At 47.5% G+C, this 19111-nt stretch overlaps 7 protein-coding genes across 7 annotated transcripts; 2 read left to right on the top strand and 5 right to left on the bottom strand.

Moving 5' to 3' along the window:
• Positions 1-492: 492 nt before the first annotated feature.
• BHQ10_000495 (uncharacterized protein) lies at positions 493-1190 on the bottom strand (the record flags this gene model as incomplete). The annotated part of the gene is made up of 3 exons (XM_040877371.1): positions 493-730; positions 797-881; positions 938-1190. 3 exons carry the CDS (start codon positions 1188-1190, stop codon positions 493-495), a joined length of 576 nt encoding a protein of 191 aa, XP_040729000.1.
• Positions 1191-2656: 1466 nt separating this feature from the next.
• BHQ10_000494 (uncharacterized protein) lies at positions 2657-3466 on the bottom strand (the record flags this gene model as incomplete). The annotated part of the gene is made up of 4 exons (XM_040877360.1): positions 2657-2788; positions 2881-3040; positions 3098-3332; positions 3454-3466. 4 exons carry the CDS (start codon positions 3464-3466, stop codon positions 2657-2659), a joined length of 540 nt encoding a protein of 179 aa, XP_040728999.1.
• A 1714-nt stretch (positions 3467-5180) lies between these two features.
• On the bottom strand, positions 5181-6239 carry BHQ10_000493 (uncharacterized protein; the record flags this gene model as incomplete). The annotated part of the gene is made up of 4 exons (XM_040877349.1): positions 5181-5567; positions 5651-5863; positions 5931-6025; positions 6155-6239. The coding sequence occupies 4 exons, from the start codon at positions 6237-6239 to the stop codon at positions 5181-5183; spliced, it is 780 nt and encodes a 259-aa protein (XP_040728998.1).
• An 867-nt stretch (positions 6240-7106) lies between these two features.
• BHQ10_000492 (uncharacterized protein) lies at positions 7107-8336 on the bottom strand (the record flags this gene model as incomplete). The annotated part of the gene is made up of 1 exon (XM_040877338.1): positions 7107-8336. The coding sequence occupies one exon, from the start codon at positions 8334-8336 to the stop codon at positions 7107-7109; it is 1230 nt and encodes a 409-aa protein (XP_040728997.1).
• A 1246-nt stretch (positions 8337-9582) lies between these two features.
• BHQ10_000491 (uncharacterized protein) lies at positions 9583-12597 on the top strand (the record flags this gene model as incomplete). The annotated part of the gene is made up of 2 exons (XM_040877327.1): positions 9583-10801; positions 10862-12597. 2 exons carry the CDS (start codon positions 9583-9585, stop codon positions 12595-12597), a joined length of 2955 nt encoding a protein of 984 aa, XP_040728996.1.
• Positions 12598-14723: 2126 nt separating this feature from the next.
• On the top strand, positions 14724-16663 carry BHQ10_000490 (uncharacterized protein; the record flags this gene model as incomplete). The annotated part of the gene is made up of 3 exons (XM_040877316.1): positions 14724-14808; positions 15243-16299; positions 16360-16663. The coding sequence occupies 3 exons, from the start codon at positions 14724-14726 to the stop codon at positions 16661-16663; spliced, it is 1446 nt and encodes a 481-aa protein (XP_040728995.1).
• Positions 16664-18035: 1372 nt separating this feature from the next.
• BHQ10_000489 (uncharacterized protein) lies at positions 18036-19070 on the bottom strand (the record flags this gene model as incomplete). The annotated part of the gene is made up of 1 exon (XM_040877304.1): positions 18036-19070. The coding sequence occupies one exon, from the start codon at positions 19068-19070 to the stop codon at positions 18036-18038; it is 1035 nt and encodes a 344-aa protein (XP_040728994.1).
• Positions 19071-19111: the final 41 nt, after the last annotated feature.

Raw genomic sequence — 19111 nt, 5'->3', positions numbered from 1 at the left:
AGAGGAAAAATAAGAAAAAAGGGAGTACACAAAGTAGGAACAGATTGCAATGAGTTGAGATCCAAGATGAGGTTGTAGTTGCAGGCAGGTCATGAGGGGGGAGGTACCTTTATCTTGGCGGGGTAGCTTGGGTAGCTCCCTGGCCTGGCCCGTTATCGCATCGGCGTTGGCAACGTCCTGCTACATTTAATTTTTGGGCATTTCGCAAGCAGATATATTACTTTGGAATGTCCAACAGCGACCGATGCATCTTTTTCATGGATACCTTTTTCTATCACTGTCAAGGTCTGTCTACATGCTTCAGACACGTCACACGATCAGCAATCAACATCCCTTGGCCACCTGGTGCTGTACTGGGGACCTCACATGCTTCACCCAGCAAGATAAAAGTCATGACCACGAAATCTCAATTAGTGTTTTAATTCAGAAAACCTCATTGTTATGCATTTAGGTAAGAAAGCGCCTGCAAACCCACGATGATGAGAAGGTAAATCACTCCCTCTGCAATATCACCATCAACCCCATTACGCCCAGCAATACAGTCTTCAACCATGGATGCTCGCTCAACATGATTGTGACATATCCCACGCCGGGAATATACCCTCGAACACTGCCCACAATATCCTCCTTGCGGTCTAGGAAATCCTGTCCTCGGGCGTATAATTCTGTGTCGTCGGCGAGATTGTTGTCTCCTTTTGTGAGTAGCTTTTGAGGAGCGACGGTAGGAAGACTGCCGTCAGATATTAATTAATACCATACTGCAAGATTGGCGCTGCCCATATGAGAAAAAACGTACCCAGTTTTCTTATTCTTGGCCTTTAATTTCTTGTCTTCCTCGGTATATGATCGGACAACTCGGTGGACAATTGGAATATCCTTGCCTGCAATATCGATCAGCCATCTTCGCAGTTAGCAATAATATCATTGATGTGTGTACCTCGAACGTTATAAACCACAATCTCTCCCACCTCAGTCCTCTCCCCGCGGTTCCATAAAAACAGTAAATCTCCGCGCTGAAATGCCGGCTCCATAGACCCGGATAATACGACCACGATGGGACTGCTGGAGTTCGACGCTATCGAGACGCCTTTCCATAGCATGAAGGCGGTAGAAAGGACGAGGGCGAAGTTGAGGACTTGGGCGATCGATTGTCGCGCATTGGACAGGTTGCCTCCAAGGGCGGACAGCATTGTTTTTGTTTTGTGGGTTATCAGTTGCAGATACAATTTTGCATGCTCAATGATATATGCTTCTTGATAGAACTCGATAACTTGGGAGTCAAAACAGTCCGCTTGTTCTTGTTTTTGTGATAATGTTGTTGAAAATACAAAGCTGCTTTAGTAGACTAGCGGAGAGGTGGCCTTGCGGAGGACCCCAGATAGCTCCGGTCGACCAATCAGCTGCTCCCATCCTAGCTAAACCTATCACAGCATTCTGTATGACATTTTATGTTCTTCACCTACCTTTTAAGATATTTCCTTCAATTTGACAACGTAGTCGATAGAACCAATTTCCAGTAAGAAGCCACTGATGCATCCTGGAAATATACCAGTCGATCGCAGCAGTGGATGCTCTTCATGGCACCGGTTTTTCTCGGATTCCGGTCTCGACTTCCAAAACACCAGGTATATAATATGCACATTACTATGTAAGTCTCCAATTGACTTCCCACCAATGAGCCCATCAAGCGCAATTGCCAATAAATCGTACTGACCTCATTGCGATGCAGGAGTCAGGAGTCCAAGCGATCATGGCGGACAAGAGCTGAAAAGAAAACGGTTCGGCACGCTCACAATCCAATCAGAGACCTGGGAATTGCGAGCCGCGATGCAACAGCCTAGCCCTAACTCGAAATAGCTAATGACCACTGACTAATTGCTAGCGCTATGATAGCCTAAATTTCTTCTTCTTCACCTCTACGGTGCCCACACTGATCGTTACAGTCTCCCTTCAGCTGGACTTGGTACGATTCTTCTATGGTTCTGAGGTGGATCGGTCAATTGATTTGATCGCTACTTCGTGTAGATACCGACCGAGGTCGAGAGCTTGGAACGAATGAAACAGAACCCATACCGAATAAATTTCGGTAATGCCGATTGTGAATGTTTAAATCTGATGGAGCGTCATCTGGGAGCTATGATCCATCTGCTCGGATTTGAGATTTATTGGTCATTGCGAATACGACAACACCAAGCTCTAAACGTGAAAGTATTCCGAGATCCCTATAGTACCGCGGTCTATAGATCAGAAGGAAGGATGCATAAGTGAACATTAAAAGATTATCTTATTATCCCAGCAGACCGAGTAGCGCCAGCACTACTTGCATAGCCCATGCGACTCTTCGTCACCTATCCTATCTAGACACGCTTTTCATCAGATGCAGTAATCAAATAGCGGGAAACAAAAATAAAGCCCAGCAAAGATTTGTCGCTCCGTCAAATGCAATTTATACCAATGTATCAAACATTCCAGCTCCGTCCCTCTCGGGCATTAGCAGAAGAGGGAGAATGGAGAAAAGGTGCAAACAAGAACAGAGAAAAGAAACGAGGGTATCAATGAACATCATCTAGAGTCATGTAGCACTTCTTATCCACGAATAAGCGTCGCCATACCCTGTATGGCTCCTAAACATTGCGGATAGTATAAATCAACCAGATCAGCGTCGAGAATTGTTGATCCAGAGTTGAATCGCCGCCAGCGGGGGATCTTCAGACACCCAGAGACCAGCTCTTGAATCGGCTTGTCGAAGATCCGAGAAGATAGTGTGATCGGTGATGCTGTCCAGTTCCTGGAATGGTGATTAGCCTAACTAGGTCCTCTCATAACCGCGCCAACCGTAGTCTAGATGGAAAAAGTAAAAGATGAAGTGAAAAAACGTACTTGGCGCAGCAATTGATCGATCTCTCGTAACTGAGTGCTTTGCCCCTTGAATGAACGTGAGAGGAGCTCGTTGCGATTTATAACCCATCTCTTCGCGGCCGCAACGCGAAGATAGATCTTGTGAGCTTGGAATCGACGGACACTGGCGTCAAGAATAACCCTATATAACCCCATTGATATTTAGGACTTAAGAGCAGCAAGGAGCTGAGAAACGCACTGGCGCAATTGAGCCCTTTCCATTTCCGGATCGCTCCCCTGATCTTCAATAGGCATGCTCGAGAACCCCGCGGCCAACAAACGCTGTGCTGAAGCTGAGCTCTGTGCGAGAACTCGATATCCTTCCTGTTGCGTATTTCCCATTGGAACGGAAGCTAACTGCTGCGAGATGTGATGTTGAAGCGTTCGATAGTCATTGATCAATTCGGCGACTCTCATGGCTCGTGCATCATTCACTATGAACCGAAAGAAAAAGCTCAAGTTAGATATTTGACCAAGAATGCAAATTTCAGTTCAATACTGAAGTCGAGTCTAGATCTTCATTTGTTTTTACTCTTTCGGGAAAGGGGCACGTACGGCCGTCAGCCATATCTCTGGTATCTTCTTGAAATGAGCAAACACAGGCAATTGTTGATGACTGATTAGAAGGGTGACAATGGAATATAACGGACTGAGAAGAGAAAGCACAAAGGAATATGTAAGAGAAAGAATAAAGTCAATTGCTTATTGTATAAAGTTCAAAGCCAAAAAGCCATCCACTAGACTAAGCTTACATCCAACCGATGGATGAACTTCCTGCCTTTTAAGTAGAAAACTAAAATATACAACGTCTCTACTCCCAGTGGAAACCGAGCTCTACCTGTAAGCAAGATCAATTGATGTGTGCACTGGTGGACGGTGGGCACAGGGCAAGGTGAAATCAATACTAGTGTAGGATTGGTTGGGCCAATGGACACCAGCAATGGCATCAGAGTAGATTATCCGAGCTTTTGGATCTTGTCGGAAATCTGGGATAGTGCCAAGTGGGTCCCTCTTACCTCTTTTTTTTTCTTTCGGAACTTGCCTTTTCGATTTTTGATTTCCCTCCTTTCTCGTTCGTAACTGACCAATTATCGTTAGTATGATCGAGGGAGATAGGAGACGGACTGCCGAAAGCAATTGTGGGATTGTGCTGTCAAGACTCAGATTCAATTATGCGGAGGCCAGGGGATCGGATAGTGGATTTGATCAGCCAGCCATACGATTTCCATACTGTACAGAGCACATACATCGTACTCGACTTGACTGACAGAGACAGCTGTAGATGGATCTCCAGCAACGTCAATCACGGTGCTCCCGCTTGCTCGGCAGTTGCAGGAACAACCAACAGCATCCAGCTTCCTAAACAGTCATATTGAATTTCAGGGTGGAGAAAACACTGACACATTGCACCGTGTCGGTGGACCCGTTTCGCGACCCTAGCGGTCTGATCGAGGCTGTCCGATACTATTTTATCTATCGTTATGGTTCATCACCGTTCGTGCATGAACGCCACTCGCTCCCAGCTCTTATGGGCATGGGGCAGGGTAGGGCCGCGGCCATTGAGGAATGGAAACATGCCATGGAATGCTGCAGATGTAGGGTCCGGATCAGGGCAGGCTAAAGCAGGGGCATCCAGAAGGATGACGAAGTCATGGAAGTATCCGCTGTGTTTAGACCATTTTGATGTGAAGTTATGGGGATGGGTGACGATGTGACTGAGAAATAAACGTGAGAAAAGAAACGACGAAAAAAATTGGGGATTGAGCCGAGATCTACTGCCAATCACAAGCTCAGAAAGCCTCCAAGCCACGAATCCTAGCGTTAACAATCCAAGCTGAAACTGGAGCTGCGCCTTTCCGTATTCGGACATAGACTTGTGGCTGATGCGCGCCTGTGGCAAATGCACGAACGATATGTCCCTTTCCATCGACATTCTATACATAGTAGTTTTCTGCTTCTGACACTTTATCAACATCAAGTGGTCCTTTTCCTGCATCGCTCGCGTATTCTTTCACAACTTTCCGAATGAGGCGCACCTGAATGAGTTGTCTACATAACCCATTCTCAACGGTTACAACACTTCAGCGTGGCTAGACTCAAGCAGACAATAGCTGTACTACGCCGATTCACGACAACATCCTGTCGTCAGTACCTCACCGCGGTCCAACATTCAACGGCCATAAGCCTCAACGGTCTTGCAAAGGTATGTCTGGAAAACTTATTTATGTGTTGTGGCTTGCAAAGACTAGACAAATAGAAATCGAGAATACATTCTAGTTGCTTCAATCCTTCTCCGCAATGGCTTGCAGCCTTTCGTCAATTTCCTCCTCGGTTAAAGCGCGGAAGGAAACGTCTGTACCCTCCTCGCCATCAAGTCGGGGGCCGCCAACAATGCCAATCTCCAACTCGTTTTTCTTGAAGTCAACACTGAGAACGTTGCTCAAGGCTGTGATTCCGAGCTCGACCACTTCTTCCCAGTCACCTTCGACGTGATCCTTGTTCTTCAGCTTCTTCTCGAGGAAGTTCACTGCCTCCTGCTGCTTGGGGCCCGATGCAGTCGCCTTGTAGCCAGCGAAATATCCGGCGGGATCGCATTTGTACACCTGGGGTCCGTTTTCGTCATCTACCGAGATAAGCGTAATAGCAACACCGAGTGGACGCATGTAAGCCTATATCGTACGTAATGTCAGCCAGACGACTCTTCGGACATCAGTGCTTCATTGAAGCTGCACATGTGCAGTGTAACTCGTACCCGTTGAGTGTAAACTTGGTTGATATTGGCCAAACGCTTCGCCAATACATCACAAGGCATCTCGTATCCGTATTTATACCTGAACTCCGCAGCCTCACCACGGGCACGGTCGACGCATGCTCGGGCATCGGCTATGGATCCTGTCATGACACATCCAACGGAAGGCGAGATCTTGAAGATGTGGGAGACTGAAGAGGGCTCGATCAATTTGTCCTGCAAGTTGATACATCTATCAGCTGTCCTATTCTAGCTGATCGGTAGACATTGTGATCAAACTTACAGGAACCTTCTTTTGTGATAGGACAACGGCGCAGTTCTTGCCACGAACACCGATGGACGTTATGTTTGCTGCTGTAATCGCTTTGAATGCATATTCTATGATGGAGTTATCTTCTTAGCTGATTGACTCGATAAGGCGGAGCCCTGCTCGGGGTCGTTGGATTCAAGGACTGTCCGATTCGGAGATCGACTGGAGGACAAGCACGGGAAAGCATCAATACTAACCAACTTGATATAGACGTCCTGTATCAGAGAAGATGGTAATATGTCGGTCGTAGCCTGCGCTTCCTGTAGCGATAGATTCACTCATTAGATTCAAGCTTGAAGACCAAACAGGTAGCTGGAACACGGGATTCTAACCTGACATGATGATCAATTTATCCCTTTGTTGATATTCTTCTTTCTAGTATGTAATTATTCGGGAAATTCCCTGCCACAAAAATTCGAGATAAAGCCTAGAAGGATGAGTAGAAGCTGGATGAGGTTGTGTTGCGCGGTCACGGAAGCTGCCTGAGCTTGACAGGCCATAGCACTAGCTCCAGCTCATTCTGCCGCCCATCCCTGACCGCCTTCGTTCGTTCCTCCTGCCAAGATATGCTTTGTGCCTCTTTCAGCGCCAAATTTATGTCTTGACCACCATCCGTTGTACAAGGCATACTAGAAGATTCCAAAAATCAACATGATTGGCGACTCGTAATGATCAATTGGTCGTTTAGAGACACGCTACAACGATGGAATACCCTCTAGCTGCGAAGCTTGCTATAGCAATTTCAAAGCACCAGTGAGATGCGGCATCGAGTTTCGCGTACCTTAGCTATTGGCTTTCGTTCGAGCACGGATGATCGGATTATGAATGTGCCCCATGCAGAGGATCAGACCGATGCCTACGTCTAGGATCTCGGTCCAAATAAGACTTCACTTCTATACGACTAAGGTAGGGTGTTCTCAATAGCTCTATCGAACTCTATGCCGAATGTAGCAAAAGCTGAAGCTCAAACGGAGACACACTATGAAAATATGGAGGACCTTCGTTGCACAATATTAGCTAGGTAGAAAGGATGCATATCACAACCACAATGTATATTTTGAGCGCCACTACTGTATGTACCGATCAAACCTTGAAACTCCAAACAATATGCTATCACAAACGTAACCGTTGCATGTCTATATGACCCGCTCAATCACTGTCCGAATCAGAACTCTCGCTACTACTCGAAATATCCACAATCATAGTTCGATTCTTTCTCTTCTTCCTTGCCGGTGCTTTCTGCTTGGTTTCCTTCTTCGTAACTGATGTAGTTTCCGTGGGCTCTGATTCAGCTTCTGCTTCGGCTGACTTCTCCGGCTTACTTGTTGCAGAGGAGAATTTGCCTATTTTGCCTGATGCAGTCCACAAAACCATCTCGGCTCGTTTGCGATGTTCGAGTCTGGTCAGAACGTTGGGATCGATTTCTCCATTTTCATTGTTGTCTCCATCCGGCGCAGTCAAGGTAACACCTTCATTCAGATCCTTGACACCCGCATTCAAATTGCCCTTGAACCGCCATACAGCATTACCATATTCTTCTCTCCACGACTCGGGCAAAACAGGTATTTGAGCAATATCACTCGTCTCTTCTGTAACTGTACTTTCATCTGCCGATAAGGCAGAAGTATGCTTCTCGTCAAATTTGATGACGTCCTGCGCACTTTTGCGAAGTCTTGTTCTTGCACCTTCACTTTTCAATCCCTTTAAATACGCCAATAGCGCCGGATTATACTCAGAGGGGACATGCTCCAAAGAAAAGACATGTTTGAGTAGTTGAGCTTCGCGAATTTTCTGGAATTTCCATGATGTGCGGTCGTGGTGATACTGCCATAAGTAGGCGATGATAGTTTTGTCTGCCGATTCTGTCATGGACTTATCTCCTTTGGTCGTGGTAGCGGTTTTCTCGCTGTTTTTCCGTCGTTGTTCGCGCTTCTCTCTTTTCTCCTTTTTTCTTCTTTCGCGATTTTGCTCTTCGTTGTCCGCGTCTATTTTATCATCATGGTCGTCTGTTTTCGTCTCTGTGCCAGCACCGTTCATTTCATCCTTGTGCTCGATAGTCTGGACATCAACGTTATCTGCGAAAGAGACCGACTTTCTCTTCTTCCGTGACTTCTTTTCTGACACTCCATCTTCCTCTATTTTATCATTGTTCCTCCTTTCGTTTTGTTCGTCCTTTTGTTTCTCTTCGCTGTCGACCTCGTCTCGTGATCGCTTCTTGGATTTCTTTTTCGACGTCTTCTCACTCGTTTCCTTCACTGTATATTCCACGTCCTGTACGTATTCTTTTTCTTTTTTGGCCTCTTTCAATCGCCTCTTTTCTTCTTTTTTTTTCGCCTTGAGCTCGCTCACACGAAGATCGTGTTTGCTTTCGACGGACATGTCGTCTTGCGCAGATCCGCTTGATAATTGACCAGTGCAATAGAAATTAGGACAATTATATTCCGTAAAATAAATCGTAAACTGAGCCGCTTTATCAGAAAGAAAAGAGTTGCGCAAAAAGTTGAGCAGTGGAGTGACCAAACTTTTTKCCGGAAACTTTTTAAGCTTCAGATAGGCATAGTTCGGCTCCGACTTTCGAGATGAGAAAATCATCCGATCTTTGCTCGAGTAATATGTGGGGCTGCTTTGATATTACCATATTTTACCCCCACCATCGTATTACAGTGCTCCTGTAGCTCAGTTGGTTAGATCGTCGTGCTTATACTTCAAATGTCCGATACGGGCAGTGTTAGTATCGCGAATGTCATGGGTTCGACCCCCATCGGGAGCATTATTGCTTTTTGATATTTTTTGGGGTGTGGCTGATGATCCCTTCTACTCTGGTTAAAATGAACCAATTTTCACGTCAAACGGAGTATGGTGTGGGTGGGAGAAAAGCAATTTAGAAGTTGCGAGATCGCATGGCTGAAGGACATCTAATAGAGAATCTGCTTATTGAGACACAGCTTGGTATCTGAGTCGTCTTCTAGTAATATGCTCAAGTGGTATATAACTCGTTTGGGATTCGTACGTATACTTAGCTCCCTCGTTATCCAGTCTCAATTGATGTTGCTCGTTATTCCAATGCCTCAGTCTCTACGTACGCAGAATGAACACTGAGTGATTTCTCCGTGGGGCCTCTGAAAATACATACTCTACCTAGGCGAATGTTGTATGTAATAATTACCAGGTTTCCTCTGATTCTATTTGATGTATATTATCCACACAAGAACCATATTTACCAGATATATGCCACACTGAATTATAACAAATCGAGCTCCCTACTTCAACGCGCTGAGGCTTACCGCCCGGCAGTATCCTTATCCGTAGTTGTTATCGACAACCAAACAGTGCAAACAGCACCACCAAGTCCCGCGCGCGACAAACAAACAATTAATTATCTGTCAGACGTTGGCAATTCGAATGAAGAAAATTCATCACCTACCTTACCCCATCGAGCATTATATCAAGCTGCTGTGTAAAATTACCATATATCTCAAATGCTCCGAACGAATGGACTTGACTGGACATGACACGATCTAAACGGGAATACCCAACAGAAACACGTCGTGCCCGGATGCCCAAACGGTGGAAGCGATAGAAGCGACTTGCAACGATAGGACATCTGGTTTGCGAATTTGAGAAAATGTCAGCACGACGCATACCGGCGCGCTCACGCCGCGTCGAGGATGCCATGTCCCAATTAGTCGACTCTCTATTACCGCCCATCTCTCCTTCCGCATTTGGTGACGAATTCTCCGGAGACGAGGAGGATGCCGTGGCCGCGGCCGAGGAGCAACGACTTCAAGAGCATCTTCGCCGTGCATGGCGGATTTTAGATGTTGTCGGTGCAGAGAAAGAACAAGCTGGTATTGATGGCAGTGGAGGATCTGCGGCAGAAAATATCAACAATGCCTCTGATCTGATCAAACGAAAGTTACTACGAGAAAATGCGAGTCCGGATAAGGCGGTACGATTTTCGAATCTTTATTCTCGATTGTTGACGCAGCCTGTGCTCGGGCAGAAGTGGGCTATTCTATATTTGTTGTACCGCCTGTCGGAACAGGAAGACAGCGAAAATAACCGGGAGGAAGATGCGGTTACAAATGAAGGTGGCCGGAGTCGAAGTCCTCTTCTGGATGATGGGAACTTGGACAATTTACTATTCAAATCAAGGGCTGGTATGAGGGGAGCGCTGGTTGATGACATCGATGAAGGCCCTGCTATCAGTTCGTCAGTCTCACAACGAGGAGAATTTGTAGATCGAAGGCGTTCAGCACGAGCCGCAACAACGGATAAGCAAAGACACAATCATCCTGCGACCACCGAAGAGGCAAGAGACAGCAATTCAGGACGATCCAGGGGAACAAGCACACCAAGAGAAGTTCCACATGTTGCTGTCCCGCAGACAGAAAAACAAGAACCAGCGCCTCTCAAAACTGCAGAGTCATCTCTACTCCGAGATTTGCCATTCATTCTTCAAGGTCTTTCGTCTACGAATATGGAGTTCTCGTCATCCACAATGTTGAAACTACCAACCAATTTACCGATCCCAATGGTATCGTTGTTGCACACATTAGCCGAGCCATGCCTGCTGTATAAAGAGTTATCCGGCTTTGTTGATAGCTCAGAAGGGGGCCTTGTGAGCCAAGCATTGAGAGCGTCCATCTTCAATGAGCTTCGCTCTTATTTGGGGCTGGTTGCTACTCTTGAAGGGGAAATTAGAAGAGCCTTGACTGCAGCGGCTAGTGATGACCCTAAGGGCATGGTCAAGGGCGCGGTGACTCTAAAACGCTGTGTGGTCTGGACCAGGGACGCAACAATGGCCTTGCGACTGATGAGTATAATGGTGGAAGAAGCAAGAGGTAGGTACTCTTGACACCACTCATATGATTCTATCAAGTACTCACAGAACGTGCTTGCAGATAAAAAAGGTGGTCAATTGATATCCCTGATACATGGCTATTCAACGTCTCACGGTGATCCTTTCGTCGGCAATTTCGCAGAAAAGTTGCTATCACACATTACGCGCCCGTTTTACGAAATGCTACGGCAATGGATATATGACGGCGAACTTTCCGATCCATACAAGGAATTTTTCGTCATTGAATCAGAGTTTCGACCCAGCGCAGACCCTCGGCGCATTGCTTCGAGCGTATGGGAAGACAAGTACAAACTAGACGACGAGATGATTCCATCATTCATAACACAAGATTTCGCCAAAAAGGTTTTCCTCATTGGGAAGTCTCTGAATTTCATTCGTTATGGCTGCGGGGATTCTGCTTGGGTGGAAGCCTACTCAAAAGAAACGTCCAAGGAGCTTCGATACGGAGATACAGCAAGACTAGAAAACTCTATTGACGAGGCTTACAAGACTACAATGGCACGACTCATTCATCTAATGGATACTAAATTCAAACTGTTCGAGCACCTTCGTGCTTTGAAGAAGTATCTTTTGCTCGGACAAGGCGACTTCATCGCGCTGCTTATGGAATCGCTTGCTTCGAATCTGGACCGCCCTGCCAATTCGCAATATCGACATAATTTGACTGCTCAGTTGGAGCATGCTATTCGGTCGTCCAATGCACAGTACGACTCTCCGGACGTCTTGCGGCGTCTAGATGCACGTATGCTTGAACTTAGTCACGGCGAAATAGGATGGGACTGTTTCACCCTTGAATATAAGATCGACGCCCCTGTAGATGTGGTCATCACTCCATGGGGATCAACACAATACCTCAAAGTCTTCAACTTTTTATGGCGAGTAAAAAGAGTCGAGTTCGCACTGGAAAGTACATGGCGAAGGTTCATGACAGGAGCTCGCGGTGTCCTCGGCAGTGTGGAGGACAAAGTTGGATCGGACTGGAAACTCGCAAGATGTGTGATAGCCGAGATGATCCATTTCGTATGCCAGTTACAGTATTATATCCTTTTTGAAGTGATTGAAGCCAGTTGGGATCAACTACAAGCGGCAATTTCAAAGCCTGGCTGCACTCTGGATGATCTAATTGAGGCCCATACCAAGTACCTCAATTCTATCACACACAAGGGCCTTCTTGGCTCGTCGGGTACGTCGCGAAGCTCCTCGTCGTCCACCAACAAGCCGGAAGAAAGCTTCCTTGCGCAGCTGCATCAGATACTCAAAATCATGCTGAACTACAAAGATGCTGTTGACGGTCTTTATTCATTCTCGGTTGCAGAGTTCACACGGCGTCAAGAACTCAACGCAAAGATCGAGACTCGCACAGCACGTGGCCAATGGGGCGTGACCGAGCATGACTTCAACCATCCGTCTCCGTTCTTGTCAAATCAGGAGAACGCCAATCTCACCGCAGACGACCATATGTTAACCTCCTTGCAAACCCGTCTTCGCGACTTGTCCGTCGATTTCCGTGCTCGACTCAACATTCTACTCGGAGACCTGGCTTATCAACCGGATGTCGACATGCGTTTCTTGGGCGTGGTCATGAATTTCAATGAAGTTTACGAGCCCGTGAGAAAAGGCCGACGCGAAAAGACATCGGCAGCTGCTGCGGGGGCTTCATCGTCGACTCGAGACAGGGACAAAGATAAGAAGACTCGTAGGAATGTGGTACCGCCAAGTACCAGTGCCGCTACTGGCGGTGCAGATCCCCAAGAGTCGCAGGGAGACGCTCAATGAGTACTTTTCATTAATCATGTATCCGCATTTGCAGGCGCAGTTGAGGAGTGACGTCAGAGAAGACGCATATACCCATTTATAATTTTATAATGTATGTACAGAAGTTTGTACTACTACTAGTCACATTTATATGACATCCCGTCATGCAAAACCCAAGGGCATACCTCGATTTGTACTTTTCCCCCAGATCAATACTGTCATGCATGTCCGACTAATCTCACAATATAGAGGAGATTACTACGTATGTCGAGTTGGCCACGTTGTAGCACTGGCGCGGAACCATTGAGTCTAGACGGCTCTGCTGCAACTGGAAGACATGGGATGCGCTTAGACCTTAGTCTCCTGCTCTGAATTCACCGCTTGAACGGTCGATGAGAATCGATTCATTGATCTATTCGTTGTTTGTCTAAGGGGTGCGGAGTAATCAACAGAGTATGCCCTGATCAGGAAGGCGTAAGATGATCAACTAGTAGATTCAAGAGAATTGATTCGACTGGATTGATAGAGACAGGTGATTCGATGGAAGCAGTTGCGCAGAGGCTAATCAGGGCGAGGTGGTACTCACAAGTAGATTGCGTCATCACCTCCCGTCCAATCACGGCACATTATTGCTAATCTAGACGGAGGGGAGGAGCCGCAGAGAACAACGATTAGTGGACAGACGCCAGTGCACGCCMCCCCGTCTTGCCAACAACTTTAMAAGCCGATATTAATTTATTACTATGTAATTCCTCTTTTCTGCCGTTGTCCTCCGGCCGAAACAAGCGCTGAGTGGTCCCAATGAGCTTTCGTCCTTTCCCTTCGCTTCGCGCTAGTCCGCGCCAGTCCCAGAGAGGCTAGCGACAGGCGAGGTTACACTTTCTCGTGGAATTCCTGTCGTCGTCACCGTGATCTCATCGTCCCGCGTCCCTTCTTTTCTTTTTCTTTCTCGGCCTTCTTCGTTCGTTCTCTCATGATGGCCACCAACCGATTGTTCAATTTTACATACGTCCCGACATTGGCAGATGATGTGCCGATAACTTGCAACGAATTTGTAAAGGGGAAAATTTTTTTTCTTGGAAAATCGCGTAAATTCGACCGAATTGAGGGACGTACCACCACTCGAGTCTGCGGTGGCCAAAATTACGTGAGCATTATGCCAGTCTGGACTAGCCCCAATATGCTATCCGGAGATTTCATTCGCCGGATTGATCGTGGTCGAAGGGGGCGGAGAAAGCTAGTTTGGTCGCTCGATTCCTTCCATGACAGGGCGCATTCCCCTTCTTTCTATCTCGGGTGCCATTTCGCAGGCACTCGGTGCGCTGCTCTCTACTTGATAGATACTACTGTGTATCCAAAGAACTTATAAGAATACTCGCACTGTAACAGCAATGTATCCAGTAATCTGCAAAAGTTGTGAAACATTGTGATTAGGTTCGCCGTCATAGATCGCTGTCCTCGGTCGTGTGCTTCTGGCTAACGACTCCGGTCGCAATATCACTAATATACTAGCCTAGTATTGCCGGACTAGTATCGTGCCAATGGCCCACCCGGAAACCACCATTTGGGATGATAGACACAGTCCRGGCCCGCCGACAGCGAGCACTTCGGACGGGGGCCAGCCAGTGACAGCGCCAGCATTGAATGAGTGCTACCCATCTCTTTGCACAAGAAAAAAAACGTCTTCACTGGCCCTGCCTGCTTACTCGTACCTTCCTTCCCTCCCGTGCCTCCTCCCCCCCAATAAGTACCCTTCCAGCCCGGCTACGTCACTTTCCCTCCTTCCACTCTCCCTTTCTTCCAAATCCGTTCTTGGGACTGCATCATCATCATCATCACCATCACCACCAGCAACCCTCTGTGACCGCATCAACCCTCGACTACCACTCGAGATTGATGCTTCGTACTGTGACTGTGCGCTGAAGTCTATCTATCTATTCTTCATATTATTATTTTTTAATTCGCGTATTGTTTCTTAGTGCGTGTTGATTTTCGGCTGGTCGTTTTTTCTTTGCTTTTTTATTTTTTCCCTTACTCGTTAATACCGACCGGGCTCGCTCATCTACGCCGTCGCGTCGCCCTTCCCGGTCGTCATCGATCCTCTCTTCCTTCCTCTTTCTCCCTCACGACTCCCCATTCACGAGATCATGTCTGCTGCCGTGGCTCAGAGGGCTCCTCTGGGCAGGACCTCATCCCCCATGGACACCAAAAAGAATATAATGAAGTCTGAAGGTCAGTGTGCTCTATCCTTCCTGCGATCGGCTTTTCTCTGGTCGGGTGGCGTTGTTCTGTGTCCGCGATCGAGCAAAAGGCCTTCCCCTTGAGCAAACTGCCAATGACTGTCTGCCATCTGCCATGACCTCACAATTACCCTTATCGACTGTTCCCCAAAGTTCGGATGACCTATCGCCTATCGCCTATCGCCCTATCCGTCCGCAACATCATCTTCATCTTCATCATCGTCATCATCATCACCACCACCACCCTCCTCCTGCCTAAACACACTGCACCCCACAATCAACCTTGTGTCTATTTTCCTGCGCTGCATGCAATAATTATACACGTTTATTCTCCGTTGCTTGACATTACGTCTTTATTATCAATCAACAATATCTGTTACCGATTGTGGGATCGCGCATTGTATTAACCTCATCTTGGCACTACAGATTCCAAAGATCAAAAGCCTGCGACCGATACTGATTCTCTTCCACCACCMCCCCGCCCCGCCGCTTCTGGTCCCGGCGACACCCCTGACTACTTCAACTCGCTCCACAACCCATTCTCTCTCGAGCCCAACCCGTTCGAGCAGTCTTTTGGCAACCCATCAGCTGAAACCCCGGGGAAGTCATTACTTCCCCCAGTCGCATCCATCACGTCTCCTGCACTGCCCGGAGCTAGCTCAGCCGGCTACAACTGGCCCAACTCGCTACGATCTGGACCTCTGAGTCCTGCTATGCTGACGGGCCCTACTGGTACCGACTACTTCGACAGTATTGGACGCGGCTTCCCTACACCCAACGAGTCTTCGCTACGTACGGGCTTGACCCCTGGTGGAGGGGGGTCCATGTTCCCGGCCCCGAGCCCCAACACTCAGGCGATTCTCTCTCAGCTTCAAAGTGGTGGTGCGACTCCTTCGACTCTCGAGTTCCACCGCACAGCCCTCAACGCGGCCAAGCGCAGCGGCTTCAATGTACCCACGTCTAACCCGACTAGCGAGCCCGAGCAGCTCCAGAACATGGATAAGAAGACTGCACCAGCTGTTGTTGATCAGTTCACGCACCACGATGCTGCTGATGCAGCCAACGGCCTATTCATGCTTGCGAAGGGCGGTCAACCAAACAACGACGCGTTCGCTGCAGCTAATAAGCCCACGGATATGTCTGATACGAAGCGATCGACGCGAAACGCTCACAACTCGGTGAGCAGTGGTCGCGAGTTGACTGCCGAAGGTTCCGATAGCCAAGGCGAGCAGTCCAAGCCAGCATCGAAAGGCAAGGGCAAGAAAAATACGCCTGTCAAACAGACCTCGTCCATCAACGGCCGTCGCAAGGCGGAAGAAGCGCCTAAAGGCTCTAACAAGAGAGCCAAAATGAATAGTGGACCTATGGAGGTGACTCCTGAAGAGGAGTCAGATGACGAAGACATGAAGGACGACCTAAATGGCAAGGACCCGAAGAAGATGACTGATGAAGAGAAGCGGAAGAATTTCTTGGAGAGGAATCGGTACGTCATCCACGTTAACCACGTTATATGCTTTGCGGACTTTTATTAATGCTTATACAGTGTCGCCGCCCTCAAATGTCGTCAACGTAAGAAGCAGTGGCTGGCAAATCTCCAGGCCAAGGTCGAGCTCTTCACAACCGAGAACGATGCTCTAACAGCGACTGTCACTCAGCTGCGGGAAGAAATTGTGAATCTCAAGACCCTTTTGCTTGCGCACAAAGATTGCCCTGTTTCGCAAGCTCAAGGTCTTGGGCCTTTGATTATGAATGGCATGTCCGCCGGCTTCGACCCTCATCCATACAACCTCGCGAGTAATATGGGCATGCAACCCGGAGCACCGATGCCCCAAGCCATTCGCCGATAGATACAGCAGCGAATGATTAATATACGACTCAAGTCTGCGAGACTAATCGACAACGAATGCAGATAGGGCATCAATTCGCCGCCTGCCTCGCACTTTCAGACGCGAGGAAGTCTCCTGTAACAGTTACTTTTCTTTCCTCTCTCACCGCTTCACTTGACTACGGTAGCGAAGCTTCTTTTCTCGTCTCTTACTTGTGCCTTTATAAAAGGTCATTGGCATGGGCGGAGTTCTTATGATGCATGGGACAAAATGGACATGTGCGAAAATCGCTTCACTTTTCATCGAATTCCTAGGCTTTGCTGATTCGCGTTCAGTGTAATTTTTTTTGAGGCGTTGTTCTCGTTTACTGGTGGCAATTTACTTCCAGGGGGGGCTTCGGATTGGTTTGATTTATCTGGAGTTTAGAGTATCCCTGTACTTTCTGTTTGCTGTGTCCTCACCCTTGGATTTTTTACGGGTAAGGATTTTATTACTTTTATTCTTTTTCGTGTCTGATACTTTCTATTTTTATGATGATGCTGAGGTGACAGAATTCGCTTGCTGGTCTAGACTGTGATTTCTCTCCTCGTGGCTATCAATGTTTCTTTTTCAAGAGTTAGCTAGAAGTTATGGGCTAAGTAAACGAGCAGTCAATGCGACTAGCAATGAATAATGTCAGGAAAATATTACAGAAACTCTAATTAATAAGTATTTCTTAGGGAAACCGTTAGCCCTATGGTAAGCCACCGTGGTGAGCCCCTATAGTTAAACCCTGTAGTCAGCACTACTACGTAAAAGGATATTTATCTATGGAAAAATGATGCGTGGTCCCTTGTTGAAATCTAGATGCATAGAGAAGCAGCGAGATTTATGTGGTAAGGGATGTGTAAGGATTTTGTTTGAAATACGGGTGGGATTATGTTTTAAATCTCGCTGCTTCTCTATGCATCAATATTTCAACAAGTGACTCCACACTGGAATTCCTTACGCACGTACTAACAAGCAATAGCAAGCCCTCTAGCACACCAGTACCAGCTCACAGATGAAGCTCTCCAACTAATATCGTCTCTTAGAGCTTACTGGGGAGGGAGGTTACTACCGGGGGTCATCGAGGACTCGCTACAGAGGACTTGCTACAGGGGGCCACTGCGGGGCGTCACTACTGCGGGTTTACTATGGGGGCTACGGGCGTCATTATAGAGATATCGCTGCAGGGGCTACATGGAAATTCAATTGCAAGGCTTTCAGTATAACACACATAGTAAAAGCTGTGTAACTTTTGTAGGCTTGGGGTAAACGAACTTTTTAGGATTGCCGCCTGTTTCTATATCGGGCCGACCCCAATCAACAGTATATGTAAGTATAATAGACATATCAAGGTCCATCCTCGACCTCAAGATAGGTTTATGCCACCTTGCATACCGCCAACTTCACGCCAAAAGTGAGAAAAGTCTACCCCCTCGGATTCAAACATCTCCTGAGCTTGCAGCATGGCATTGCGTTGCCGCTCAGGGGTAAAACCGCCCGGCTGAGAACTCTCGTATTGAACCAGCTCAACCCAGCGAAAGAAAAGATCTTCCTTGCCCATGGCCGCGAGCTTTTCCTGGAACGCAAGTAGTTGGTCTCGTTGCTCCTCTCGTTCTTTGGTATCCTCATCGGCAACTCGCCAGATGAGCCACCCCTCGTCATCCGTGTTCACAAAAATAGCCGTACGGAATTCGTCGAGTTGTACTCCCGTGCCCTTGCTGATCTGACTGATCAGCTCGTGCGCCCGAACCATAGCGTTATAGTCCAAATCCCAATCGGCATCGATGAGGAGGTAGCCGCTCTTCTTGACTCTTTGCGGAGCTACAGCCGGCACGACCCTTTCTTGAACGACCTTGTCGTCGTCATATATCCAGCGATTGCGCTCAAGCTCCGCTGACCAGGAACTCCGGCTCTGTCGTACGACAACCTCCCGCTGACGGAAGCCGACTTTTCGACGCCAGTAGATTGGGCCCTGAATGAAGCGGATAGGCCAACTCAAAAATATAGAAACTAGGAAATAGTCGATAGAGAAGGTAACGGTGCGCCTTAAAACCGTGGCGGCCGCTGTTTTGATAGGCTGTGAGGTCAAGTCCACCGTCGATTCCGACGATAATCCTAGCGCTGAGGCGAAAATCTCGGGGTAAACATAAAAACCATTGTAGATACGGTATGCGAAGAATAGTACAATGGCAGCATTAAGAAGAACAGGTAGGATGAAAAGTTGCTTTTTGAAACCGGGACTTTCTCGATCGATGTGTACGAGATATATTTCGTTGGGCGAGAGGGTCTCTAGAAATGGTTCCAAGACTGAAGGCGCCTTGACAAATGGCGTTGGCGGCTTCACTGTGGATTTTGTTGAGGGCTGCTTGCCCTTGCCTGTTCGTTTGGTGGCTTTTGCCATGCTTGACAATTGTGCTGAAGCTAATTATTGATGGTTGATGA

The sequence above is a fragment of the Talaromyces amestolkiae genome, assembly GCF_001896365.1.
Source record: "Talaromyces amestolkiae strain CIB chromosome Unknown scaffold1.1, whole genome shotgun sequence".
Lineage (NCBI taxonomy): Eukaryota > Fungi > Ascomycota > Eurotiomycetes > Eurotiales > Trichocomaceae > Talaromyces > Talaromyces amestolkiae.
The sequence above is the reverse complement of the archived record's forward strand: the minus strand, read 5'-3'. Positions and strand labels throughout refer to the sequence as shown.